The sequence below is a fragment of the Lacerta agilis genome, chromosome 4, assembly GCF_009819535.1.
Source record: "Lacerta agilis isolate rLacAgi1 chromosome 4, rLacAgi1.pri, whole genome shotgun sequence".
NCBI classification, from domain to species: Eukaryota; Metazoa; Chordata; class Lepidosauria; order Squamata; family Lacertidae; genus Lacerta; species Lacerta agilis.
This window is the reverse complement of record NC_046315.1, coordinates 62,748,423-62,775,214: the sequence shown is the minus strand read 5'-3', so window position 1 is coordinate 62,775,214 and position 26,792 is coordinate 62,748,423. Positions and strand designations below refer to the sequence as shown.

The window sequence follows — 26,792 nt, the reverse complement described above, 5'->3', positions numbered from 1 at the left end:
TGTCCACTCCTAAGCACTTGTATTTTACTGCAATGCTAAATCATGTAGCACTGCGTTGGTACATTTGTTACAGCACAATATCTCAAGCACTAGCTAGTCTTAGGACTGGGCAATAGTTTATTCTGTAAAATAGTAAAGAATACTACTGACCTCTTAGAACACATGGCCGTTGTGACGATCAAGGAGTTGGTTTCACAAAATTTCCTCATGCTTGAAGCACGATGGAAATATATTGATCAAAATGGGTTGGGTTTTCTGAATACAGAGATCGTAATGCAGCTTTAAAATCACAGAGGTATCACAGTGAAAACTGTTCAATTAGTGATTGTGTTAAAGTTAAGAAATAAGAAATAGACATGATTAAGACAAGGATTCTGATGCATCACTAAATCTAAAACCTGCTGTTCCTTTTTCCTGGAACTGAACTATAGAAATCTTTATAGAAATTACCACCATGTTGTAAGCTTACAAGCCAATTAAAATCAAACTAGAAGTCAAACAAACAACTCTGAATTCCTAAGGTGGGGGAGAGGAGAATGCTAAATGGTCGTATGATATGATAAACAGAGTCACCGTGTGATATTTAATGTAAACTTCATAGCTCTGACCACAGAGCAGAGCCAAAACACCACTGGACAGCAACAAGTGGATGTTTCAGCAGCACAAATACCTTAATTGTACAAGGAAACACACAAACCAATCCTTATGTGTGTTTCCTCAAAAGTAGATCTCACTAAATTCAATGGGGCTTACTCTCTTAGTAAGTGTGAGGCTGCAGTCCTATGCACACTTACCTGGGAATAATTTTCATTGAATTGGATTTAGATCTGAGTAGACACACATAGGATTGTATTAATAATGCAATCTATTATTAAAATAGGAAATTACAGTTTTTGTCATGAACTATTTTTAGATTGTGCACATGTGCACATACACTCAATTTACCTTGAAATCTGAGATTCTCACTATCTATAAATAGATGAGTTAAATACTGCTTTTCTGTAACCCTAGGAAAGAAAGCCCAGCTTCTACGATGCCATTATACAAAAATCACACCATTTCCCCACATTACAAAGTTCACAATAGATGTAGCAATTGATATTAAACACCAGGTTAATATTGCACAATATCTGTGCATGAAATAATACAACTCTCTCTTGTTGTTTTATATTTTATTCATTTTTGCTCTTAGATTATGCATATTCTGTTCACCCAAGATTTGCAAACCCAGAGATGAAAGCAAGTGTTTAAAGTTTGAATGAAATCAAGCAGCAGTGAATTCTCAGTTGAATAAGCCACAGTTGTTGAAATAAAGCTGCTTCAACATGCTGTGGTCATTATACCACCTTAGCAAAAACAAAAAACAAAAAATCCCAAACATGTTCTCTTAGGAGCAAGCAGCTAAAATACTGAAAGAGTGACCTCTAGTGGACTGTCAGGCCTCATTGTGATAGCTACATTTCTAAGACCTGGTCTACAACCAGCTCCAATCAGTGTTTGGCAAAAGAAGGCACAAATCATTGCAAAGACCAATTTATCTTCATTTTTTTCCTTTTAAATACACTATTTGTACACAAACTTAAGATTCATCTTGTAGATAATTTTTGGACAAAAGATTGCATATGTAATCGTATTTAAAACAACACATAAAGCTGTTCTATGTGAAGCAAGAGAGAGAGAGAAAGAGAGAAAGAGAGAAAGAGAGAAAGAGAGAAAGAGAGACAGAGAGAGAGAGAGAGAGAGAGAGAGAGAGAGAGAGAGAAACAAATAAAGGACTCCTCACCCAGCTATCAACATTCATTTCTGGCTATATGCAATACAAACATTTTAAGAATCTGTGTGACAAAAGACAATTTAAAAAGTCAAAATCATAAAACCTGTAAACTGATAAACCTGAAGTAGATTTTACTTATGGAAAACATCATTAAAATAGTACCACTATGAACTAAACTGCCTGAGTTTTCAATTGCCTGTGAACTTGAAGTAGAGAAGATTTTAGCACAGTAAGAAGAATTTCAGTCACAACAGTGCGATAACCAAGCCACATGGAAATTCCTCCTCTTCACTGGAATTTGTGTTGTGCTATTAAAACTCTTGTGCTAGTTGTTCAAACAAAGGGGTGTAGGCAGTTCTTTAATCATTTGGCACAAAGTTATTTTGTCTGGGGCATAAAAGTCTCTGTCACGATGAATAATACAACATTCCATCTATCCAGAATTCACTTTGATTGAAGAGCTTTCTTTATATCATTAACTTCCATCTATAGAAGGACAAAAAATTCCAGTTTAAACAATTTCCACGCAATTAGCTTTTGAATCAAATGTTAACACTTTCCAATGCCTAATACATCCTTCTAGATAGGCAGTGGTAGCAAACTGTATCTTCTTCTTCAAGTCAATGTCAGAAATTACGCAGAAAATAGCACCGCTAGTACCATACTGTCATTATATTCATACAAAGTATGTTGCTGTCCCCATTCAGAATATTGTATACAGCTCAGAAAATTATACGTGGAAAGGATGGAACCAATAAGGGAAAGCATAATGTGCTGGATAATTCTGTAAAAAGCCCAAGATGACTAAGTCTTGAAATCCAACACCCTGATTGGCAGAAGCACAGCCACTGCCGCATTTGTGAGCAACACCTCTCATGATGGCCAGGTGGAAGGTGGCGGTGGGCGGGCAAAAAAATGGTCCTTCACTGAGCCGCCAGTAGAGTCTGGCAGGGTTGGTGGAGGCACAACTCCCCCACATCCAAACCATGTCAATTGGGAGTTTGGATTGCTCTTTGAGTATAGGTTAGAGAGCTTCTTAAAATAATGACTGGTACAGAAGGAACAGAGGAAGAGAAAGTTTATTATTAGAACTCTGGATTCTGCAGTGAATTTGATGGGTGGGAGGTTCACAGCAAATTAAAGCAGGTAGGTAAATGAGTAAATTATGCATTTATATTAACGCATTAACAGAAGGATGTCACAATGGCTACCCCCCCCCCCATTTCTTCTAATTAAAGTTAGATCAGCCTTCAGCAACTTGGTGCCCTTCAAATGCCTAGGGCTGATGGGAGTTGTAGACAAAAGCATCTGGATAGTAGCAGGTTGCCAAAAGCTGGGTTAGACAGATCTATGGAAGATGGACCTTTAAGTTTCAGTCATGATATCTAAATGAGACCTCTGTGTTCAGAGGCTTTCACTTTGATACCTTGCTTACAAGCTTCTAGAAGCATCAGCTATTCAACAGACCACAATATGCACTTTACAGGCAACTGCAGAACATCAATGTTATTAACAATGGGCTGAATGAGGTGGTATAGTTTGATTTGGAAACCTTTGTGTTTGGCCAATCCTTGGATTTCCTCCATAGCATCTAACGATACTGATCAGGTGTCCCTCTGCCAAGAAGGCAGCTCTGAATGTTATAGTCTAGAGCAGGGATGAGGAACCTGTAGCTTTCCGTATGCTACTGAACTCATATCATCTGTAACTGTTGCTCATGCTGGCTGGGCTGAATCCAACAGCTCCTGGAGGGTCAGAACTTCCCCATTCCTTCTCAAAGAAGGCCTTGGAAATTATTTCTGTATGAAGTTTTTGTTACAATGTGGAACTCGCCCTCCCCAGGAACGTTCCCCTCACTAAAAAGATCAAACCACAAATCATCAAACTTGTGGAGGACTATAAAAGGGATGAAGATGATATAGTGGAGGAGAGCAGGGCTTAGCAGCTCTCCCCTTCATACAACTGTTTACACACAAGTAATCTGAATGCCCAAACAGGGCTTACCAGTTTCCTGCTTTAATATTAGCACAGCAACATAGATCAACTTTTCACAATGATTGTGCGCTTTTCAGAAAAACACTATGTAAATGTATACCATACGTAGACTAATATGTAGTATTTCATATTGAGATATGGAGGCATGTGATACTGCACATGCATGCACTTACACAACTGATCAAATCTTGAACAAACAGCAACTTGTGGGGAAGAAGACAAGTGTGAGCAGAAAGGATTAATACACATTTCACAGCACTATGGTCACTTATTCACCCCATTTATAATAAACCATAGTTACTTTTTTATTTTTTTACTGTTTCTGGAAATCAAAATGCTTTGTGGGTAGTATTATTTCAGGTCTTGGATGCTGCAAAACATCTTAATATTGAGCAGGGGCAGGCAGGAAGGAAATCTCATGTTTTGTTTATTATTTAAAAGATTTATAGCCTGCCCTTCCTTCCAGGGTAAGTTGCAACATAAAATAAATGATAAACTGCCATCAGTAAAATTCTTACAGTTTCACATCTTTTTGCATTTGTTTCATCTTATAGTTTCATCTTAACGAACTTTAAACAGATTAAATATTAGCAGGATTATGTTTGCATTAGGAGTTTTTATCTTCCATTTTTATTTTCCATGAAAATTTTTCTCTTTCTATAAAGTTGTCTAAGGCCACATATGATACAAGTACCTGTAATCGTAGCCGGATCTTCTTTTCTTCATCTAATTCAGACAGCAATTGTTTAATCTCTTTTCTAGAAAAAGCAAAATAGGAAGTGAATAGGAACAGCAGGCAGCTGCTTAGGAAGGAAGGTGTGGAGAAAGTCCCACCTCTTTTCCTATAATATATGGTACCTAACTCAGCAGAATTGCTGTTCCTGGAAAAACTGAAAAGTATCTCCTGTTTTCAGGCATGGGAAAGAAGAATAAGAATAAACCCTACTGAAAACAGAGATTATAGACAGCATGAAATCCTTTAAAATGACTAATACCAGCAGAATTCATTGTGGTATGAATTAGTGTCCTCAAAGTACCAGCATCTTGAGAAAATATAGCATGATGTAAGATAGATAAGTATAGTAGGGATGTTACCCATCTTTCAAAATAATTTGGGGAAGATTAGTCAGCAACCTCTCCAGGTAAACGAAAACATGGCATTTTTTAAAATAAGTCACGCTAAAAGAACTGAAAAAATGCAATAAAGTTCTCCACCATCACTAATCAGTTTGGCTCTGAATACAGAAGCTCTAAAACCATCGTTCATACATTTTCATCTATCTGTAAACCAGCCTTCTCCAACCTGGTGCCCTCCAGATGTTCTGGACTACAACTCCCATCAGCCATTGCTGGCATGGTTATGTTGGCTGGAGCTGATGGTTGTTGTCCAAAGCATCAGGAAGGCGCCAGGTTGAGGAAGGCTATTCCAAAGAAAAAGACAAATCATGCAAACACATAGAAAGTTATTAATTGACAGAAAGGGACCTGGCTCACATGGGGTAATGTATGGAAAGGGGATAGTCTACACCCTCCAGCGATACTAGAAGGATCGAGTAACACTCACTTCTGCTGGTCTTTCATTGTTTCAATGATAGTTCGCAGCTCCTTCACTTGTGTTCTTAACTCATCCAAAGCTGCTTCACCTTGGCTGGATTGGTCAGTCTTTGGCTTTCCTTCACTGCTGAACAAAGATGGGGAATTTGACCTATGACCTGTTGTTCCTGCTGAAACTGGATGAAGTGCAGATGAGGATGATAATGAAGATGGAAGATTACTTCCACTTGTTAAGCCTCCTGGCTTGGCAGGCAGTGAAGCTTTGTTGTCAGATACCTATAAAAAAACGACAAAACCACACCCAAACATTAGAATGCTAACAAGAAAAGGAGCTCCAGTATCCTATCGATGTTTTCCCCCCTCCTCTTCTGCCCAGCTAAGCTGAAGAAATCCCGTCCATATGTTCCATAAGAATTGGCCACAATGTAAATAGCACAGCTTCTCAAACACATCTTTCCAAATTGATCTTAACATCATGCTGACGTGAGCCTGCCAGGAGCTGTCACCCATGGGAACGCTGCTGGGCAAATTCCATTCTGAATTGCTATTACTGACCAATGAAAAATGCCACCAGAAACTGGGTCAGGATGTGTGTGGGGGAAATATGCAAAAGACAACAGGGCCCACTCACACAAACAAGAATTTCTCCTGTGACATGAAATAATTCAAAATTATGTAATAGCACTTGGCTGTTTTGTTTTGTTTTGTTTTGAAATATCAAATGTAACTAATCAATTTGGCTCTGAATACAGAAGTGGTAAAACCACCATTATACAGTTATATAATACCCATACACAGAGAGATCACAACTCAGTGGCAGAGAACATGTTTTGCAAGCAGAAGGACTTGGGTTCAATCATTAGAATGTTTAGTTAAAATAATTTCAGGTAGTAGGTGGGATCATGGAAAGTGGGGGAAAATACGGTAGTCTAACCAGTATAAGGCAGGGTTGGGTAGATAGGGCTCTATTGGTAGATCTCCAGTGACTCCAACTGTTATTATAATAGCAACAACAAAATGATACAAACCCTGGCACAAAAAAGGATAGAGATGTAATTAAGACAACTGTAGGTGGTGGACCCCAGAGTCATTTGCGACTGGACTTAATTGTCAGGGGTTACTTTACCTTTACCTTTTAGGTGGTGGCGGTGGGGATAATCAGGAGCAGATTTCTGTGTGAAAGGGTTATGTCCTGATACTCAAAACAAATCCCTGGGAACAGAATTCTTGACTTCTAAGTGTGTATCTTTTGAGTCTGGCTCTGACTGTTTTTACTAGAACCCTGAGATCCATCAAAGTAGATCCCACAAGACTCATGTCTACCCTTGCTTAGGAACGACAGCTTCCTCTGTTCCTATTACTTAAGCCTTTAGGTTTAAGAGTTTAAGGTTATGGAAGGAAATGAAATTTCTAAAACAAAAGTAATCTAGCTGCTAAATGTGTCTTATAATACCTCCAATAATGTAGCATGTGTATGACTGCAATCCTATAACAACTTTTCTGGTAGTAAGCCCAACTGAACTCAGTGGGGCTTAGTTCTGAATAGGCAGGTATAGGATTGCATTCTAAAAGTCTGAAATGAGAATGAATAAATGTCTGCACAAGTGAAAGAACTCTGTCCTCAGACATTTCAGAAGACATAGTTTGGTTTGCTATATGGCGGGAATAACTGTGGAAATCAGGAGATCATGCACCCCAACTTTGAAGTGGAAAGATCATACAAATCAGATTGTATATATTAATGGACATATTACTACTTACCTGTGCCCTAAAATAGTGACACCATTATTACATTAGCAACCACAAGTAACAGCCCTTGCTATTGATACAAACAACCTAAATCACTTACTAGCGATATTGTAACAGTCTTTGCTTTCTTTAATGGTTCAGCTACTTTGTGCGGAAGAGAAACATGTTCCTCCTTTTCATCTTCAGGACTTGGCGAATCAAAGAAGTCAGGACTCGAAAGTGAAGACTGTGGAAACACAAAAGTATTTTCTTTCCACAAATACTTAAATGTAACAGACTAACTTTCAACATCCCCGATGCAAAATGTGTATACAGTGGTACCTCTGGTTACGTACTTAATTCGTTCCGGAGGTCCGTTCTTAACCTGAAGCACCACTTTAGCTAATGGGACCTCCCGCTGTCGCTGCGCTGCCAGAGCACAATTTCTGTTCTTATCCTGAAGCAAAGTTCTAAACCTGAAGTATTATTTATGGGTTAGCGGAGTATGTAACCTGAAGCGTATGTAACCCGAGGTACCACTGTACAGTGGTACCTCTACGCAAGCATTAGAAAAGTATGGAGTGAGAACTAAGCAGGGTTCTCTTGCCTTGGTTCTGGTCACACTCCACTCCTGTTATCCCCTTCCCTTGTGCCCAAGGGGTGGTAGCAGGGGCAGCAAGCTTCACAATGGGGGAAAGGGGATGGGATAGCAGGTGGCAGAATATTCCAATAGAGGCCTCATCTGCACTCTACATTTAAAGCAGTATCATACTGCTTTCAACAGTCCTGGCTGCCCACAAAGAATCCTGGCTATTGTAGTTTGTTAGGGGTGCCGAGAGTTGTTAGGAGACCCTATTCCCATCACATAGCTACAATTCTTAGATTGGTTTAACAACCAATCCCTCTTCCCAAGCAACTTTGGTGCAAATGGGGCCAGAGATGAGAAAGGCCTCTCCTTATTCAGAGAACTGAGGTTCACAGAGTCTCTTAATACCTTCCCTTTTAATTTAGTAATCCAAATTAGTATGCTGGAAATTTCTCCATATGCATCGCACCTGCATGCAGAGAACTCCCATGGGCTCAGCAGGTTTACCGTAACAATTTCATCCCATGACTCATGTGAGAATTATCATTACTCTTAGTAATAAACACTAATCAAGTACAAAGCCCTATTAAAAGAAATTGCTAGAACTTATTTCTGCTAACATTTTAAACTGCTGCTACTGGAATAGGTATCATGAGGTAGATTTTTTTTTTAATGAGATGCAAAGTTGGATCCAAAAGGGCTACTCTATGATGGAAGGCATCTTCCTGAGGCAGAAGGCCTGTTTTTACACCTCATGATAAGAGCATTGCACAAAATATATTTTACTGTTTTTGTGAAACCTCCTGCACAAACAGAGGCATGAGAACTGCTGATGAAATGGGCATTGGACTGTATGAATCCTTGTCTAGGTGCAAATGGATTTAGCAACTATTTTCTTTCCACTCTTTATTTGTGTGGCTCCAATCCAAAGAACATTTGCAAACAAGCATCAAAGCATGATTGCATTTTTGCAATTAAGCTAAAGAAGAGAACAAAAAAAAGGGGAAATTATAAGTATGGTGCAAGAAATCTAACAGAGACACTGACAAAGCAAGAAACCTTATTGTAAGTAGACTTGAGTCAAGCAAATACTGAGTACTTCCTCCTGCCTCCCAGGGTTTGATTGTTAAACCACTTCGGGAACTGGATGATCTTAAAAACATGAAAATATATACCTATATACCACACACTGTCAAAATTACCAAGTCATTCAAGAAGGAAACAAATGTGATTTTAAAACTTCAATAGGTATGATAAAGAAGGGCCATGGGTTCAATCCCTGGCACCTCCAAGCTAGTGCAGCAAATATCCATGTCTGAAACCCTGCAGAGCCACTGCAGCCATTATAGACAATACAGGAAATAGACCAATTGTCTGACTCAGTGTCCTATGTTCTTAAATATCCAGTTCGTAGAGGATACTTACAGATGTGAATGATTGTGAAGGAGGTCTTCTCCCAGTAGCTTTTGGTCTAGTAGTTGTTGGGTGACTGAGCTTCTCAGCAACTGGTATTACGGAATCAAAACCTTCCAGATCTTTAAAACATGAAGCGTACACATTAGACACTGTCAAATCATGGAGTCAAGAAGGTGACAAATGAGATATTTAAACTACATTCACGTATTACATTGTATTTATGTATTTCCATTCTGTCAAATCCAGGTTTCCCAGCAGAACCCCTTTGTAAAAAGATCCTCGATCCAGAATTGTTTTATGCACATTTATATGCATTTTTATTTAAAACATACTCAGGCTAGCTAGCTCACAAGTTGCATTTAAAACAACAATACTATAGCTGAAAATAACTGAAAACTAATTAGTTAAAATGTGTTCAGATATTTTAAAAGGTGCATAGGTTTTGCTGCCAGGGATCATGGGGTTAACACAGAAGCTCCATAATCCCCAGCAAGAAATGACACTGAACGCATCATGTACAGTCAGTGAGAAGCCCAATCTTTCTTAGAGAAGGGTAACAGGTGGGGCTGGCAGGCTGGCTGGCTGGCATTAATTGGACTCTGAATTTTCCTACAGAGCACAAATGGGGGACCTGTAGCCCTCCAGAGGCCACTGGACTTGAATTCCCATCAGTCCCAGCCAGCATGGCCCACACTTGGAGTTGATTGAAATTATAGTTCATCCTCATTTGATTTCATCCCATTAAGATTGAAGTAACCAATGCACCTTTGCTTTATATCCAACTATACTTTCAAAAGCAATTATAGAATCATAGGATTGTAGAGTTGGAAGGGACCCTGAGGGCCATCTAGTCCAACCCCTGAAGGAATCTCAACTAAAGCATCTATGACAGATGGGCCAACCAACTTCTGCTTAAAAACCTCCAAAAAGGAGAGTCTACTCTACCACCTCCCAAGCAGGAGTGCCAACGTCAATAAAAAATTGGGGGGAGGCAGGTAAATCTTGTTGTGTATAATTGATCACTAGACGCAGCCACACACACCATTTGAATGGCAATGCCCATCAACTGGGGGGGGGGGTACCAGCCTCATCAAATATTTTATTGGTTGGGCGAAGGGACCTTGGCCCCTGGGAGGTGGCTCCTATGTTTCCAAGGGAGTTCATTCTACTGTTGAAAAGCTCTGATGGTCAAAAAGTTCTTCCTAATGTTTAGTCGGAATCTCCTTTCTTGTAACTTGAAGCTATTGCTTTGGGTCCTACCCTCCAGAGCAGAAGAAAACAAGCTTGCTCCCTCTTCCATGTGACAGCCATTTAGATATTTGCATCTCCTCTCAATCTCCTCTTTCCCATGCTAAACATACCCAGCTCCTTCAACTGTTCCTCATAAGGCTTGGGTTCCTTCAGAGGATGGATATTTCTTTGTTTGTTTTCTTATTTCATAAAATTTATATACTGCTTGATTGTAAAAAACAACAACTCCTCAATGCATTTATCAAAAGATAAAACAGTAAAATCAAGAAAAAAAAATACAACCCTACTTTAGAGGGCATGATATGCAGTAAACAAACAAGCAAGCAAGCAAAGAGTTTAATATCCAATACTGTACTTAGGGCCAATGAATAATTTAATAGCATTTTCACAAGTAATAATAATGATAATAATAATCTTAGTTTGAAACAATTTAATAAGCCAAATTAATCAGAATGCATACTTAAATTTTAAAATTGCTTTATTTTCTTTATTTTGTATTTTTTAAAACCCTGAGGAGTCTACAAGAGTTGGTAGCATCACTTTGCAAAGGCCCTGCCTCAAGAGTGAAGTATCCAGGCAATTTGCTTCCCTCAGTCTCCAAGCATCTGCTCCCTTTGACTCCTGAAAGGTCTGCTTCTAATCGTTCCTTTAGGTCCTGAAGGATGCAGGCTGTCCTTACCAAAGTGAAATGTTACACATGCTGTCACTCAGTATTTGACAGAGTATGAAGTTGCAAGTTGATCCTTACAGAGATAAGATGATACAATAATGTACTGAGAGCTTCCTATTAGGTTCGTGATGCCCAACAGTGTAGTGTAAATTTATGATCCAAAGCTCAATTAATTTCCTTAAAAAAGAATACACAAATAAGGTATTAAATAATTGTCAAACTTGATCAATTTGGCAGCTGAGCAAAACAAGTCACAGCAAGCTTGATTCTGACCGCTTGTGTTTCTTTTCAGTCTCTATAGAATGTTCATATACAGAAATGGTACAGCAATGATTAGCTCATAATGGGCTGGATCCAGAGTTGCATGAGTGGAGGTCTATTCGTGCAATGGGGCTTCTGCCCTGCAGCTCTGAGTCCCCAGACAACCTTTCCTGAGGGAGCTTCAGAAGAAACTAGGGGGAGGGGCAGAGAAGGCCACCATGGAGGGGAGCCCTTCTGCATGACTTCCATTGGACTATGGGTCCAACCCACATACAGTGGAACCCCGGGTTGCAGACGTTCTAAGAACACCCGCAACCTGGAAGCGTTTCTAGAGCACGCGCAACTCCCGGATGTGCAGAATGCTTCTGCGCACTTCGCACATGCGCAAAAGTGCTCAAATCGCGCTACTTCCGGTTTTTCGGGGTTTTTTGTGCGTTAATGATATGCACGCCCGCGTTATGCACGGCGAACCGGAACGGATCACGTGTGTTATCCAGAGTTCCACTGTATTTTACTTTCATTTGTTATGCCAAGCAGCTTTTCTCAAATAGTTAACTGCTGATAGTAAGTTGGAAAGAACTCAATGACAGAGTACTGAATACTAGCTTATCCACATACTAGTATATCTTTCTTCATCACTCCTATTAATACTTTTTTTTTTTGAGCAGTACATAATCTGCTTTGGAAGTGTGCAATCAAGTTACATCAGCAGGGACACAGTCAAGGTCATGCAAGTCACACTTAGGAAAGGGTTACAGGTTCATGTCTTGCTGTCAGTAAATGCTAAAAGCAAATGAAAGTTAAACTTTGCACATTTTCTCCGCTGTGGTTTGATAACTTCTTTCTGTCCCTGCCATAAGCCAGCTCCCCTTCCACAAAGCAACAGCAGCAGCAGAAAACAAGAACAACAAGAACAACAACAACGACAACAACACAGGCTGCCCTTCTCTACCAAATGATACTCCCTGAGGACAGTCACTAGTTGCATGGGATCATAGGATTTGTAGCTTTCTCTGCCTCCTGATTTCATTAGTAGGAAATTCTGACATTTCCAGCTGATGTCTGGCCCTGCAAGGTTCTCCTCTATGCAGTGCTTTTTACTCTCATTTTCCTACTCATATTGAAATACTGCCCCTCAATGAGGCCAAACTTAGATTCACAAAATGTTTAGGGGTATGCTTACCCCTGCGTCCCCCCAGAGAAGGCAAGGTCTGCACATCACTAATAGGACTCTCTACCTTAGGAGCCATTGGAGTAGTCCCAATTACTTCTCCTTAGTTGAGATGTAGGAGGAATCAGTTTTAAATGGATTTACTTATGTGTAACTACAGCTGAATTCAAACGTGGGGAATATTCCATTTGTTTCCCTGATTATTGTGCTAGTGTGTTTGTTCCACATTCTTACGTGCGATTCACACTTTGGTGCATGTTGTGTTATAGAACTGTGGCTTTATGATTGATATACCAGCACATTATGCTAAATTTCATTCACTTCAGGGAGCATGGTGTGACACAACAACAAATGTCACTGGATAATATCAGCACTCCCCCACCCATTCTATTGAATCCTCTCCCTAAAAATAGAATATGGGAGGTCGTTTTAATTCATTTCTTTGTAAACACCACTAGGATTCTAAACTTCACTTACATTTAACAAAACTCGCCTCAAAACAAGGTAATAGTTAAAGAAATCGTTATTCATAATTATAACTACAAAGCAACTCCCGGGTGTTCACAAGCTTCATACACAAACTTAAAAGGAATGCATATTTACTTCATTTTACATCTGAAAAATAGGGATCAAAAACATATTTTGTACTTCAGCCTTAAGGACTTGATTGGTAGAAAAATAATTTCTGAAACATGTGCCCATTACAGACACAACAAATTCACTCTAATGCAATTCCAACAATAGCTCACATGGAAATTGTAGAACCACCATACTAAAAACTGAACACTATTTCCCATTATTCCCTAATTTTGAGCATGCTTCATGTTTTTTGCTCACATTCTGTCTACAAATGTGAGCAAAACAATCCTTCTCTTGACACAATGAACTTAGCAGCACCTTCCTAGGTTTTGGCATTTCTTTAATCTGCACAAAATTAATGCACATTCTCTGGAAATTAGTGCACATAAGGCATGAATAACCTTTCAAGTTGGTTCGTTCTAGAGGGCCTGAAAACATCAAATCAAAATTATAGCAGGAGAGGTTATTTTCTTATTTAAAATGCTTGGAAAATTCTAGTTATTTTAAAATAATATCTGCAAACCTGCAGCAATCAGTTGGTCCAATAAGCAGATGAGGCTGCTGGTATACTGTGGCTTCCTTGTTCTGTTCTATTAATGGGAGAACACTCCCATTAACAGAATCGTTGCATGTGCATTGAGCATTTCCCCTCCCCCTCCAAAAGGAATTAAATGCTGTACTGGTCCAAGTTGCATGCATTTATTTTATAATAAAGGTGAGATTGAAGTATTTTAACCATGCTACTGATTTAACTTACAGTGATGCTCCAAAAACATATGTATTTAGGTGGGCAAAACATTTCACAACAAATGATTGACAATGTATGCATAATGGAGATGCATAAACCAATAAAATATTTTCAGAGGCATTAAAATTGAAAAATATGCAACACCTCTTCATCTACCAAACTAGATAGCCATCTATGCTCTGGTAACCTCTAAGTTACATTACTGAACTGTATGTGGGCCTCCTTTTGAATATGGTTTGGAAACTTCAGCTGCATTATTCAGTGGTGTAGACAGAATGTGAGCTGCAGAATTCAGTGGCCAGGTTGTTCACTGGGGGAAGATGGTTTGAACATATAATGCCAATCCTGGCTTGACTGCACTGGCTGCCAGTTAATTTCTGGGCCCAATTCAGAGTGCTGGTTTTGAAGCCTTAAACAGCTCAGGACCTCAATACCTCACTGACCACCTCTCCCCATATGAACTGCCCCAGATCCTGTGATCATCATCTGAGGCCCTTCTTTGTGTGCCTCCTCCGCAAGAGGTCTGGAGGGTGTCAAGATGAGAACGGGCCTTTTCTGCAGTGGCTCCCCGTTTGTGGAATGCTCTCCCCAGGGAGGCTCGCCTGGCACCTTCTTTAGGCAAAAGCATTCCTCTTCTCCCAGGCCTCTGGCTAATCTATGGCCTTTTAAACTGTTGCGGGGGTATTGTTTTAGTTTGTTACTTTGTTCTGTATTTTGTGTTTTTATATTTTAAACCACTCTGTGATCCTAGGATAAAGGGCGGTATAGAAATAAATAAATAAATAATAATAATAATAATAATAATAATAATAATAATATCTGCAACAGCACAGCATACAACAGGATGTCAGGAGAATGTTAAATATATACCACTCATTCTCAGGAAGAATAATGACAGGACAGACAGAAGGTGAAAAAGCCTTACCATCATCAAGTGAAGAAGAATTACCCATGGTAAAGGGATGTAAATGGGGAAAGCTTGAAGAAATGTGAGTGGAAAGGAAAAGAAAGGCATCACTGGAAATGTAGAAAAAGAAGAGAAAAGAAAAAAAAGGTGTGAGGAGTAAAGGGAATAGATTTCTAAAGACACACTTAACAGTTAAGACTAACAAACTTTTTTTTTTTTAAAAAAGAAGGAAGTGTGAGCCACAGATAAAGCTGGAAAATATCTTACAAACCAATACAATCATGCCTTGGGTTGCGAATGCTGCGGGTTGCGCGTTTTCAGGTTGAGGACCGCGCAGAACCTGGAAGTACGTGCAGAAACACAAAATGACGTCACAAGCATGCGCAGAAGTGCCGAATTGCGTCACACGCATATGCAACGCTCCGGGCTGCGAATGTTGCGGGTTGCGGATGTGCCTCCCGCACAGATCATGTTCACAACCCGAGGTATGACTGTATTTAAATCAGAACAACAACAAAAATAAAATCTATCCACCATTCACTGATTTAGTAATCCAACCCTATTAGATATAAATACCCTAAGTCTTCACGCCAAGAAAATTACATCAAGCATATTTATCCTCTGGGTAACCATGTTCACACAAATGATGACCAGAACTTAGCAGTCAGCAGAAGGTTAAGACAGAGTCACTGATGTTAGTTGGTCATGGTAAACCCAGATGGGACGACAGCTCTTCAAGATATTAAACAAAATGCTTCCCTGTCCAAGCCAATTGCAGGATACTACAGGATACTATTTCTCTTCATGACAATATGATGTGATTTTTGTTTTCTTTTACAAAACAAACTTGCCAACAGCTATTATTTCTGGTCCAAACTGTGTTCAAATTACCCTATAAAGATAGCAGCTGAATTTCATCCTCTTCTTGTTGGGGTTATCACTATGTAAATGGCCAAGGCAATTGTGAGAACATCTCTCACCTCACACACAAGTTCACTTTTATTTAATCTGTCCCAAATCAATTATACAAATCTTAAGTATTTCTGTCCTCCATCATGTTCACTAAAGGTCTAGCACTACCCACAAATATTTTAATCGATTCACTCTTCACACAAAGAATAAACCTATTAAGCATCCCTAACTATACATTTTCTAGTATGATAACAAAACTGTGTGTTGCTTTAATTCTTTAGTTATTTAGTTCTGTACCTCAGTATATGGCTGTTTATTTTCTTAATTATGTTTATTTGCCATCAAAAGCCTTATAAAAATAAAATATTGTAATTCAGGATTAACAATTATTTATTGAGTAATTCTGTTTTGCTGTTGCAAAGAATTTGCCCCTGTGACCCTCATTTATGCCTACAAAAATAATGGAATCTTACGCTTTGATTATAATCCCCCTAGCAAAAAGAAAATATGTGACAATAAGTATAAAGTAGTAGTTCTTGGACTATTCTAGGATTTGTAACTGGCAGTTTAGACTTTCTAAAACTAGTAGCTGTTCAACAACTGTCAGTTGATTCATTATTACTATTTTGGTTGTTAAATGATTTTTCTAATAGTATTAGAACATAATGACAGGTAGCTTCTAACACTAACATTTCAATCCTACAAATAATAGAAGGCTTACAAAAGCAGAAAAACATTCTGCATTCTGTTGGCACTTACTGCTACCTAAAATTAGAAAGCTTGCATATTATTATTTATAAAAGCACATGAAATTTCTAGGCACTGTGCAAAAACCAGCAATGAACTAATGTAATAAACCTGCCAATTTAAAAATCCATGCACTTACTTGTAAGTTACTTATCATTACAGGCACCTTGCTTTGCTATTCTCAGTCAAGTGTTTGGTTGGAAAAGCACATTCTATGAACTAAACAACCAGCTTGCTACTAGAGATTCCACACAGCACAAAAACAGACAAAAGATTGAGAGCAACAAAAACATGTTTACTTGGAATTAAGTCCTACTAGGTTTAATGGCATTTGCTTCCTAGTGAGTATGCATAGGATTGCAGCCTAATTATTAAAAAAAAAACAACTCAGTTTTAAACGTTAGCATAGCAGTAGCAAACAAGTGCAAAACTGCCAAGTCTGGAGAGAAGGAAGATTAGCTACTGCAGTACAACATTCAATCAATATGTGCTCTATGAAGAAACCACAACATAAAAATAACAGTGAATGCTACCAATGAAATGTAGTAATGCTTACAATTTAGGATACAAAGACTGCCTCTTATAAAAACATGTCTGCTGCAGCACAGTTGTTAGTGAACTGAGTGACTGAAGCAGATGACATTGAAATATTTCCATCTGAAAATGACACTGGGTTTGCTTACAGATATATGACCACAGTCAGAACACCTTGTTTTCCAGCAGTCAGAAGACTGATATCCCACCAATTCAGAACATACCTTTTGTGTTCAAATTTGTGATGCAGGGGGGGGGGGACAACCGTAATTAATCTTTAGTTTTCTCAGAGTAGGTTGCGTAGTTAAATCTCAAGAGTGTCAGGTAATCTGATCAAATTCTTAACTACAACAGACATCTACAACTCATTTTACAAACAGCAGCAACCATTTCAGGTAATTTTTTTAATTAGCTTTCCAAAACCTTCACAACAAAATTATCTGCAATCACACAAAAGGTTACAAGCACTGAAAATATTTTGCATCCAATTTCTTCTAATTTTTGGATATGTATTTTTTTTTAAATAACATGATACATTTACTGGAAATTTAAATAATACTGTATGATAAAATTAATACTGAAAGGTAATGTATATTTAGGAGGTAGGTCTGGTATAAAAAGCACCTCAACTTACCGATGTCATTGCTCCTTTCTGTGGAATCCTTTTCTAAGGTGCTGGATGATGTACAGCTCGCTAGATCTACTTTTGGGATATCATTCCTGCAGTCAAAAACGAGAGAGATATTTACTGGGACTGCCTGTTAACAGCAATTTCTTGTATCTTGCAAACTGAGGGAAAGAAGCATTCCTCATGCACAGCTCCTGGGTCACAGTGAGCTGTCCGAGGGAGCCATCGCTTGTAAACCGACATGCTGCTAGGATTAACCTTATCTTGTTTCTCTTTAACACCTGTCAAAAGGGCCTATTTTAGACACACTAGTGTCCTAAACAATTTCTCAAATGTTAACTGCATCTTGAGATGAAGAAAATCTGAAAGGATACCCTCTGATCAGCAATTTAAAAAATAACAATTTGTGTATGAAAACGGTAAGTGATATGAAGAAAGGCAGAATGTGTAGCAGACCCATTAAGTAATAAAGTTATGAAGCGTCAAGCTGTGATAATGGGGTTAAGCCTCCCACCACCGCCAATTCAACTGTTGGCTGCAGCTCCTTCAGTAGGATTGGCTCCCTCACTGAGACTCTTAATAACTAGTGGCTTTCCAGTGACAGTTTCAGAGTGGGTGTTTTGTGACTTTGCATGGTGGATGAGTACCAAACGTGGACCTGTGAAAGGCTGCTGAAAATTGGAGCTTTTCATCGTTCAAAAAATAATAATTATTATTTCGCACTATTTCATAAATAATGGAAGTTACTAAGAAGTCTAATCTACAGTTTTGCTTGATGATGGAAAGCCATTATCATCAAACAATTTACTTATTTACAAATTTATAAATCTGCACTTTCATAAAAAAAATACAGCTGGGGAAGTACAACGCATAAGGATAAAATTAACAAGAGATCCATCATCATTAAAAACACCAATAAATACTGTGGTACCTTGGTTTACAACCATAATCAGTTCCGGAGTTCCGTTTGTAAACCAAAACAGGTTGTAACCCAAGGCGCACTTTCCCCCGTAATCCAAAAAAAAAAAGGGTTGTGATCCAAAAAAAGGTTGCAAACCGGGACACGCACTTCCGGGTTTGACGTGTTTGTAATCCAAAATGTATGCAAACCAAGACACCACTGTATTAATAAATGGTTAAAAGAGAAATCATGTTGTAAAGGCCAGTCTAAACAATAGTTTTCAAATTACATCTGAAGGAAGGGAAGGATGGTTCCTGCTGGTAAGAAGCTCCACAGGGCAGGACCTGCCATACTATTGTTCAGTCACTAACCAAACCTCAGGGTCATAGGGCAGAGGTGAATTTAGGAAAGCATGATCAGTTCAGTCGCACTGGGCGTGGTGCATGGAAGGTGAGAGCTGCTGTGTGTGTGTTCAGGCTGCTGCTGAAATTTGGGACCCCAAGGTCCACCACTGCATGGGGTACCACTAGAGGGCCCCATCAGAGAATTTCTGCAATCAAGATGAAAGATAAGGAATCAGCCAGTCCTTTTATAAAATCAAATGAAATTACATTATGTTGTAGGTGGCAAATGCAATACCTAACTGGAGGCCAACCACTCATTTATTTTTTTTAAGCAGATTTTAAAAAAGTAATATGAATCAAAATAATTTATTATGTCATTTTGCACTTCAAAGTACACATTATGCATACTTCAAAGAGACTTAACGAGGTGCAAGTAGCTACAAGATTTTATCATAAATATGTTTTATCATCCACTGATTTCTTTTAAGGAACTGATCCATCAAATACCTTGTATGGGTCAGAGGCACAATTGGTCTTTCTGGTCTTCTTGGAGGCAACGTACCAGGTCTGTTCAAAGAGTTTGTTTTGGGTGGTCGAGGTTTCTTCGGTGGTATAGCAGGAACAGAAGGCTTCTGTAAATCTAACAGCTTTTGCTCTCTCTCTGGTCTTTCTTTAAATCAATTTCCCCCCAAAAGAATGAAGACATTTTAAAGCAAAACTCTCTCACTTATGGAAGTTACAGCTATGGGCAAAACCCAATAGAAAAAAAATCTTACATCATCTTTATTGTGATGCTAATAAAATACATACTTTTATTTACTTTAAAGTAATGAAGTGAAGAAAATCTCTCAAACCTAAACAAATTATTTTTCTATGGGCCACTAACAACACTGAAAACAAATGAATACAAATTACTGCAAATGTGCTGCAAACATGTGTTCTAAAACCAATGGGTGGAATTCAGCGTCACTCTATTACGGAAGTTGAGTCTGCACAAGCATTTCAGCTGGTCAGATGGAACGATTTGCTGCCTCCACAGTGTGCAGTTCTGGGATTTCTCCCAATCCCTCCCCAGAGCCAATTTTGTGTGGGAATGTTTAGGAGTGTGGATGAGTATATATTATTTTATATATATCATCCCAGCTTGTGTGAGCAAGCTCCAAACTTAGCAGAGTTACATTCCCTTCTAAAACACAGCGGAAAACGGTTGCATAGGCTTCCTAGAGCCTCTATAAAAGAAATATATATTCCTGGTATATTTCCCCTTGTTCCCTCTTAAAAGCAAAGATACAATACAGCACTGATTATTAGATATGAAAGAGTTTACTCACGGACATCCAAGAGTCACAGTACAGGCTCAAAGAGGCAGATAAACTTAGATAAACATATTTACATGTGGTGAAGCTGATTCCATAAGGAAAGAAGCTTCACTTCTGCTTCTCTCAGCTGCAGGCTGAGAGAGAGCATGCTGCTTCTTCAAAGGACGAGGCAAAATGGGTGATCTACTTTGGGATCTGGTTCCCAGGTAAGACCACACCTACTTCTGGTTCCTGTAGCTCAGTCCAGGTAAACAGGAAGTTAAGCCTGGAGGACTGAGTTACCTTCATGTCCTCTCTAGGAGTGTTGTGTTTGGCTGCTCTGTGTTTACATCCCACATTTTGGTGGATGCAGAGCCAATTTGGGGGAAAGAGGAGGGAAACCCCATTGTGCAAATGAAAGTCCTTAGAAGATACTTGCAAATAAATCATCAGGGAAAGGGAAAGGCAGGTCCAGCCAGAGACGGAGCTCTGTGTTACTGTCCTTTGACTCTGCTGCTGCTGTTCTCACTTGCTTGTGGGAGCATGTTTGAGGAGAGCTGGTGGGATTGCAATTTTTCTAGGCCTCAGGCTGACAGAATATCATATTGTGTTCCTCCCAACTGGGGGTTGCTGGGAGAACTGATTTAAGCAGAGGAGAATCACCAGTCTCCAAGGACCATATCATTTACTAAAATATAAGATGGACTTTTCATTCAGAAGTAACGCTTCTTACCTTTCTCTTCTGTTCGATGAGGAAGACATTCTGGTCTTTCAGGAGGTACCTTTTTGATTTCATGTTTTCTGTCTGTCGTAGCTATTAAAAATTGCAGTGTGGTTGTTTAGAAATAAAATCAAGAATTTGGAAATATGCATTCATTTATTTAGGTTCGCTAAGGCAATATGCTTCATGACAAATGTATATGGGTTTGTTTCTAAATATGTGTTTGCACTGTAGAATGACTCCCATCTCTCTCTCTCTCTCTCTCTCTCTCTCTCTCACACACACACACACAGAGAGAGAGAGAGAGAGAGAGAGAGAGAGAGAGAGAGAGAGAGAGAGAGAGAGAGATTTATACTTAGGACTCTTTCACATGGGAGTTCCTCTTGTAATTCTGTTTCCTTTAAGGAACAGTAGCCAGGGCTATGGTCTGAAGTCACATGGTGAACAAAGCATCTGAAGGTATGGGTTTGGTCAGTGCCTGGACGGGCAATGCTTGCCAACCATATGTATGCTCCCATGATGGAAGAAAAGCAGGCTATAAATGTGACAAAGAAATGGACGAACAAATAAACAAAGGTGAAAGAGAGCTGTGTGTAGGGAAAAATATGCATGGAGCTACCACTGTAGTATGTAATCTGCCACACAGTTGCCTTTCCAAAGGCAATTATTACTCGCTTGGGCAAACAGGACAACACGTAAGATGTCCGGTCCCACCCCCCACCCCTTTAGTACATAAAACTGTGGTCAGTCAGCTTCACTGCCTGCCAGTCTGCCAGCTTCGGAAATATTAAATATTGAGAGGATGCATCTCAAAAACAAATGGCTTTTACTTCAATTGTGAATACAATATGGAAGATAATCATTGCTAGTGCTTTTCTTTAACAACCACTAGATGGCAAATGCATGTTACTGCTATAGAATGGTTTTGGAGAGATTGTCTGATAATTACTCAGTCATAAAATTAAAGGTCTTCTATGTCAGTGTTTTTCAACCTTTTTTGGGCAAAGGCACACTTGTTTCATGAAAACAATCACGAGGCACACCACCATTAGAAAATGTTAAAAAATGTTAAAAAATTTAACTCTGTGCCTATATTGACTATATATAAAGTAATTTTTCAATTTTTCCCACGGCACACCAGGCAACATCTCGCGGCACACTAGTGTGCCGCGGAACAGTGGTTGAAAAACACTGTTCTATGTCTTTTTCAAAGCAGTAATGAACTAATAACACTTTAAAATGAATTATAATGAACTGATACATAAATACCATATTAACAAGTACACCAGTCTTCCCTGGCCTTCTTTAATTTGGTACAATGTTACCAATTCTTCACCAAATGGGACTGGTACTTTTGGCTAGGCTTTCTTATCCCAAGAATGATCACTGACATGAGCAACCCTGGGATTTCAGAAGCAGTCTGCTGCTGCCAGACAGTACCTGCAATTTAACAATTTTTAAATAGCACGGTGGATAAAGTGATACTGAAAGCTTCCATTAAGAGAAAGAAAAGTGAATGCACTGTCTGTAAGGGATATTTACTGATGCTTATTATACAGCAACAGTGCATTACCTGATCCTTGTTTGAAGGGAGGAGCTGATGGAGGTGGTGGTTTCTTAGGTCTCTAAAATAAAAGAAAATGATAACCAGGTTGCTAAAAAGAATTTGAACCAGACAGAACATAAAATCATTCTAATAACGAAAAAAAAATGTTTCTAAAGCCTTTCAGCAACACAGCAGAAAAATGCAATTTATGAACATAGTGAGAGAGGAGACAGCCATCATAATTTAGTAAAGACTAGCTGCTTCTCTAGGGAAATTATATGTGACTATTTGCCACTATGCCCATATTTGCTTAGGGTACAAAGACTTTGTTAAGCAGGAAGTTACTTCTCTGCAGTTATACTTTGTTTCCTGAAACCAAAGTAGATTAATTACAGGAAAGTACTGAAAAAACAAAAAGCCTTGAGGCACCTTAAAGTCGAACCATTTACCATAGCATTTGTTGAATGGAGATCACTTCTTCAGATATATATCTATATTTGGAAAATATATCTACCACCGTAAAGAGGACTTTTGTGATTGAAACATGTATGACACTGTGTTACTTTAGTATTCAATGTTAGTATTTTGGGGTGCAATTTTGGATCCAATATGAACACCAAATTTTAAGTTATAATGCTCTGTGGTATATTTGTACACAAGTTTTCTGTAGCTACATAAGGGTAGATTTAATTGGTTTTATATGTTTGTAGTAAGCTTTACTAAAAATTCTGATTAACATGGGGAATGTAGAGCACACGCTTCATTCACAGAAAGTCCAGGGTTCAATCCTGATACCTCCATGTTGGGCTGGAGAGCTACTGCCAGTCAGTAAAGGCAATACTGAGCTAATTGGTACCAATAAAGGTAAAGGTAAAGTGGCCCCTGACCATTAGGTCCAGTCGTGTCCGACTCTGGGGTTGCGGCGCTCATCTCTCTCTATAGGCCGAGGGAGCCGGCGTTTGTCCGCAGACAGCTTCCGGGTCATGTGGCCAGCATGACAAAGCCACTTCTGGCGAACCAGAGCAGCACACGGAAACGCCGTTTACCTTCCCGCCGGAGCGGTCCCTATTTATCTACTTGCACTTTTACGTGCTTTCGAACTGCTAGGTGGTCAGGAGCTGGGACCGAGCAACGGGAGCTCACCCCGTAGCAGGGATTCGAACCGCCAACCTTCTCATCAGCAAGCCCTAGATTCTGTGGTTTAACCCACAGACTCTTCTGAAGGAACAACAAATCCAGCAAATTAAAGCATAATCAGCCATTTATTCACATGAATAACTGGATGGAGTCCAGTGCTGGGTAGGCAGACTTGTGCATGTGCAACAGGACTTCCCCTTGCTCTTCTCAGTGTATCCTCCTGTTCCCCCCAAATCTGGTCTGGAGAGTTCTACCCTCTGGAGTACATTTGGGGGGCATGCAGGGGTCTGCAGCAGGGAGGAGAGGAAGAAGTCATGTTATGCTAGTGGAGTCTGTTCTACTCAAGCACAGACGTTGGATGTAACAACACCTGATTTTGTGTAAATAGAATACGGGCTTTTAGAACTATCTAAATTCAATTCAGCTTTTTACACTGCAAGTTGAAAAAGCTACACAATGCAATTTCAAACTACACAAACATGCTGCCGTCCATAAACAAACATTTATCCCCAAAAACATTTTAGGTGAGTTTCAGCTTTTCAATATTTTATTATAACTAACATGTTCCAAACAAAAGACACGGATTTATAAAATTCTCAGTGATAAAGGGCAAACTGATCCTACCTCTTTTTCAAAGTCAGAAATAAGTAATTTAACAAAGTTATCAGGAAATACTCCTCTTCTACCGTTGAGTTCTCCTTCCCACCAGCCAGTATCGATACATTCCTAAGGCACATAAAGAAGAAATTGATTGCATACATTGACAATCATGTCTTTTGATAAGGCAGGATTATTTCCCCCTGTGAACTGAGAGTGTAAAGTGGGTTATATATGCAGAATATTTTTTATGCGGCCATGGTGTGTATATTGCTAAGTTTTCATCACTAACTAGTGGTGTTGGTTATTTAAATGTGCTTACTAGTCATAGACATATTGTTAGAATGTATTGAATGCATGCCCATGAGTCAGATTGGAGATATGCAAAAGCTACAGGAAACCTAGGAAAAGGGAAACCAATTTCTCCCTTTGCTGACCAGGAAAGAAATAAGAGGTGCTAGGTGCTCTGAAACCTCAAGGTTGGTTGGAAATGTTAGCTGGAAAGGGAAGGAAATGGGACTAGTCAGTGGCGAAGCTGCATGCTCCACTACTGGGGACGGAGAGCAAACGGGGGCGTGGCACACATTCTGGGGGTGTGGCGCGTCGCCTGTGGGGGTGTGGCGCCCAGCACGGGGGGTGCGTGGTGCGTGTTGGGGGGCGCGGCGATGGCACCCTACTGGAATAGTGGTGCCAGGGGCGGTCCGTTCCCTCTGCACCCCCGTTCCTCCGCCAGTGGGACTAGTACACCAGCAGGAAGATTATTCTCCCACTCCCTCTCTAGACTCAGTTTTAACCCCCCTGCATCATATCTAGGGAACTGGGAGGGGACTGTGAGGCCTCATGAGAACAAGATTTGTATACACTTGCTAGTTTGACCATATGCTCCTTATAACTTCTAATGAATTTACTCAAGTGCCATAGAATATGCAACTTCGTTTATTTCTGAATGTTCCTGTTATATTCAGACCCTTGCATGAAAATATGTACATGTGAAACTTACACATATGCAAAAAGTAATGGCGAAAAAGAGATAATTGTTTAAGTACAGCATATGCAACTGCCTACAGCAGAATGACACTTTCTTCTGCATCACCACCATGATCATTATTTATATAGATGCAGCCATCTGTCTGGCACAGTGCAAAGAAATAAAAACAGTTCGCTATCCGAATGTGGCTCACGATCTGCATAAGATGAGAAACAGGTGGACAAAGGATTTAACTACAAAGGGAAGAATCTTCAGTTTATATATTAAAGGTTGCCTTTGGTTTCATTTTAGAAACAACAGTGTACTGGAAAGCATTATATAATGCAACATTCATTCAATGCAATATTTGCCTCATGTCAGATATAGATCCAATGGGCACTGGATATACTGCAACTGTCATTAAAGTCAGAGAGAGGGGGGGAAGGGAAAGCAGTTTGCAGGATTGTGCGAACCCCTATTGCCTTTTGTGGAAAGTTTGTTGATTGTGACATTCTAACAGTCAGACCCTGGCAGAAATGCACCCTACCCTTAAGAAGACATGCAGCTGCCTTATATTCAAGAGCACTGGTCTGTCCAGCCTAGTACAGACTTTTCTCAACTGGCAGCAGTACTCACAGTCTCAGCTACCAAATCTCCTTTTAAATGGAGTTGATCGTGGGACGTCTCTACATGCAGAGCACGAGCTCTCCCATTAAACTATGGTGCTCCATAACTCTCGCACCCCTTAAGGCTTTCACATTTTCCCTTACATGCAGCAAATCTATCTAGAACAAGGATATAAATATGGTTCTTCCCTCCCCCCCCCCAAAAAAAATCTGTGGCTGTCTGAAAGAGCAGTGGGGGTTGCGAGAACCACCTTCTTGGCAACTTTTGCAGTGTAAAATTATTTCGCTTTGTAATCACTTTGATATGATAATTCAAAACCTCAGCTACTACTCAGATTTTATTAAGGAGTTTCCAAAAGACAACATGACCCACAGAGACCTAGTGGGTGGAACGCTACAGTATTAGAAACTGAGAGGCAGAAGCAGGTTTCATGAACAGAAAAGAAAAACAGCTACATAATGTGTTTGCACATACTGCATATTGATGTGACTAAGGTGCCCTTTAGACTTTATCTAAGTTGTGTAGGAGTAGCTTATCTGCGGGGGAATCCCACACAACTGGGAGAATGATCTGAGTTGGCCAAATGTGTTGCTTTTTTCCACCCACCCCACCCACAAATCAATGGCTTCTGCAGGCCAAGGCCCAGGCATGTGTAATCAGCTCAAAAGATAAGCAGCTCTTACACAGCTGGGAGAATGTTTAAAGGGAGCCTCAACTCAAGCGTATCATCAAGGATCTACAGTCCATCCTGGACAACAGCACTTCCTTCTCACAGGCCTTGGGTGGAAGCACTATACCTGCTTACATACAGCCTCCCTTCAAGTTAAAACAGCTACTCACCAGCAACAACAGGCCACACAAGAGAGATACAGACACAAGGGCTAGGCCCAGATTCCAGTTCTTCTGGCCACGTGTCTATTCCTGCAGTACTATTACAGGATGTATTAATGTCATCCACAACATCAGAGGTTCAACTTCAAATGTGATATATGCCATCATTTGCCAACAATGCCCATCTGCCATTATACATAAGGGGGAAAACAGCCTAGCCTCTACGTAAATAATTAATGTACCCAATTCTGATATAAGAAAGAGCATTACAGTATATCCAAAAACCAACAAAGGAACAGTTAAACTTCTCAGGACACTCTGTAGTTGACCATAAGGCAGTCATGGCGCAAACAAGAAACTTC

The 26,792-nt window shown here is 39.6% G+C and overlaps 1 protein-coding gene across 10 annotated transcripts in view; it reads right to left on the bottom strand.

Annotated features, from left to right (window-relative positions):
* Window positions 1-855: 855 nt before the first annotated feature.
* The window catches only part of SH3KBP1 (SH3 domain containing kinase binding protein 1), a 132,313-nt gene continuing 106,376 nt past the window's right edge, over window positions 856-26,792 (bottom strand). For all 10 annotated transcript variants that reach the window (XM_033147304.1, XM_033147305.1, XM_033147306.1 and 7 more), the window contains 10 exons: window positions 24,033-24,134; window positions 22,299-22,350; window positions 20,738-20,818; window positions 19,214-19,376; window positions 17,468-17,553; window positions 9,063-9,172; window positions 7,173-7,298; window positions 5,334-5,599; window positions 4,464-4,527; window positions 856-2,260 (listed from right to left, as the gene is read on the bottom strand). In XM_033147304.1, coding sequence (XP_033003195.1) covers window positions 2,219-2,260; window positions 4,464-4,527; window positions 5,334-5,599; window positions 7,173-7,298; window positions 9,063-9,172; window positions 17,468-17,553; window positions 19,214-19,376; window positions 20,738-20,818; window positions 22,299-22,350; window positions 24,033-24,134 — 1,092 coding nt within the window. In that variant the 3' untranslated portion in view covers window positions 856-2,218. The remainder of the gene's footprint in view (window positions 2,261-4,463; window positions 4,528-5,333; window positions 5,600-7,172; window positions 7,299-9,062; window positions 9,173-17,467; window positions 17,554-19,213; window positions 19,377-20,737; window positions 20,819-22,298; window positions 22,351-24,032; window positions 24,135-26,792) is intronic.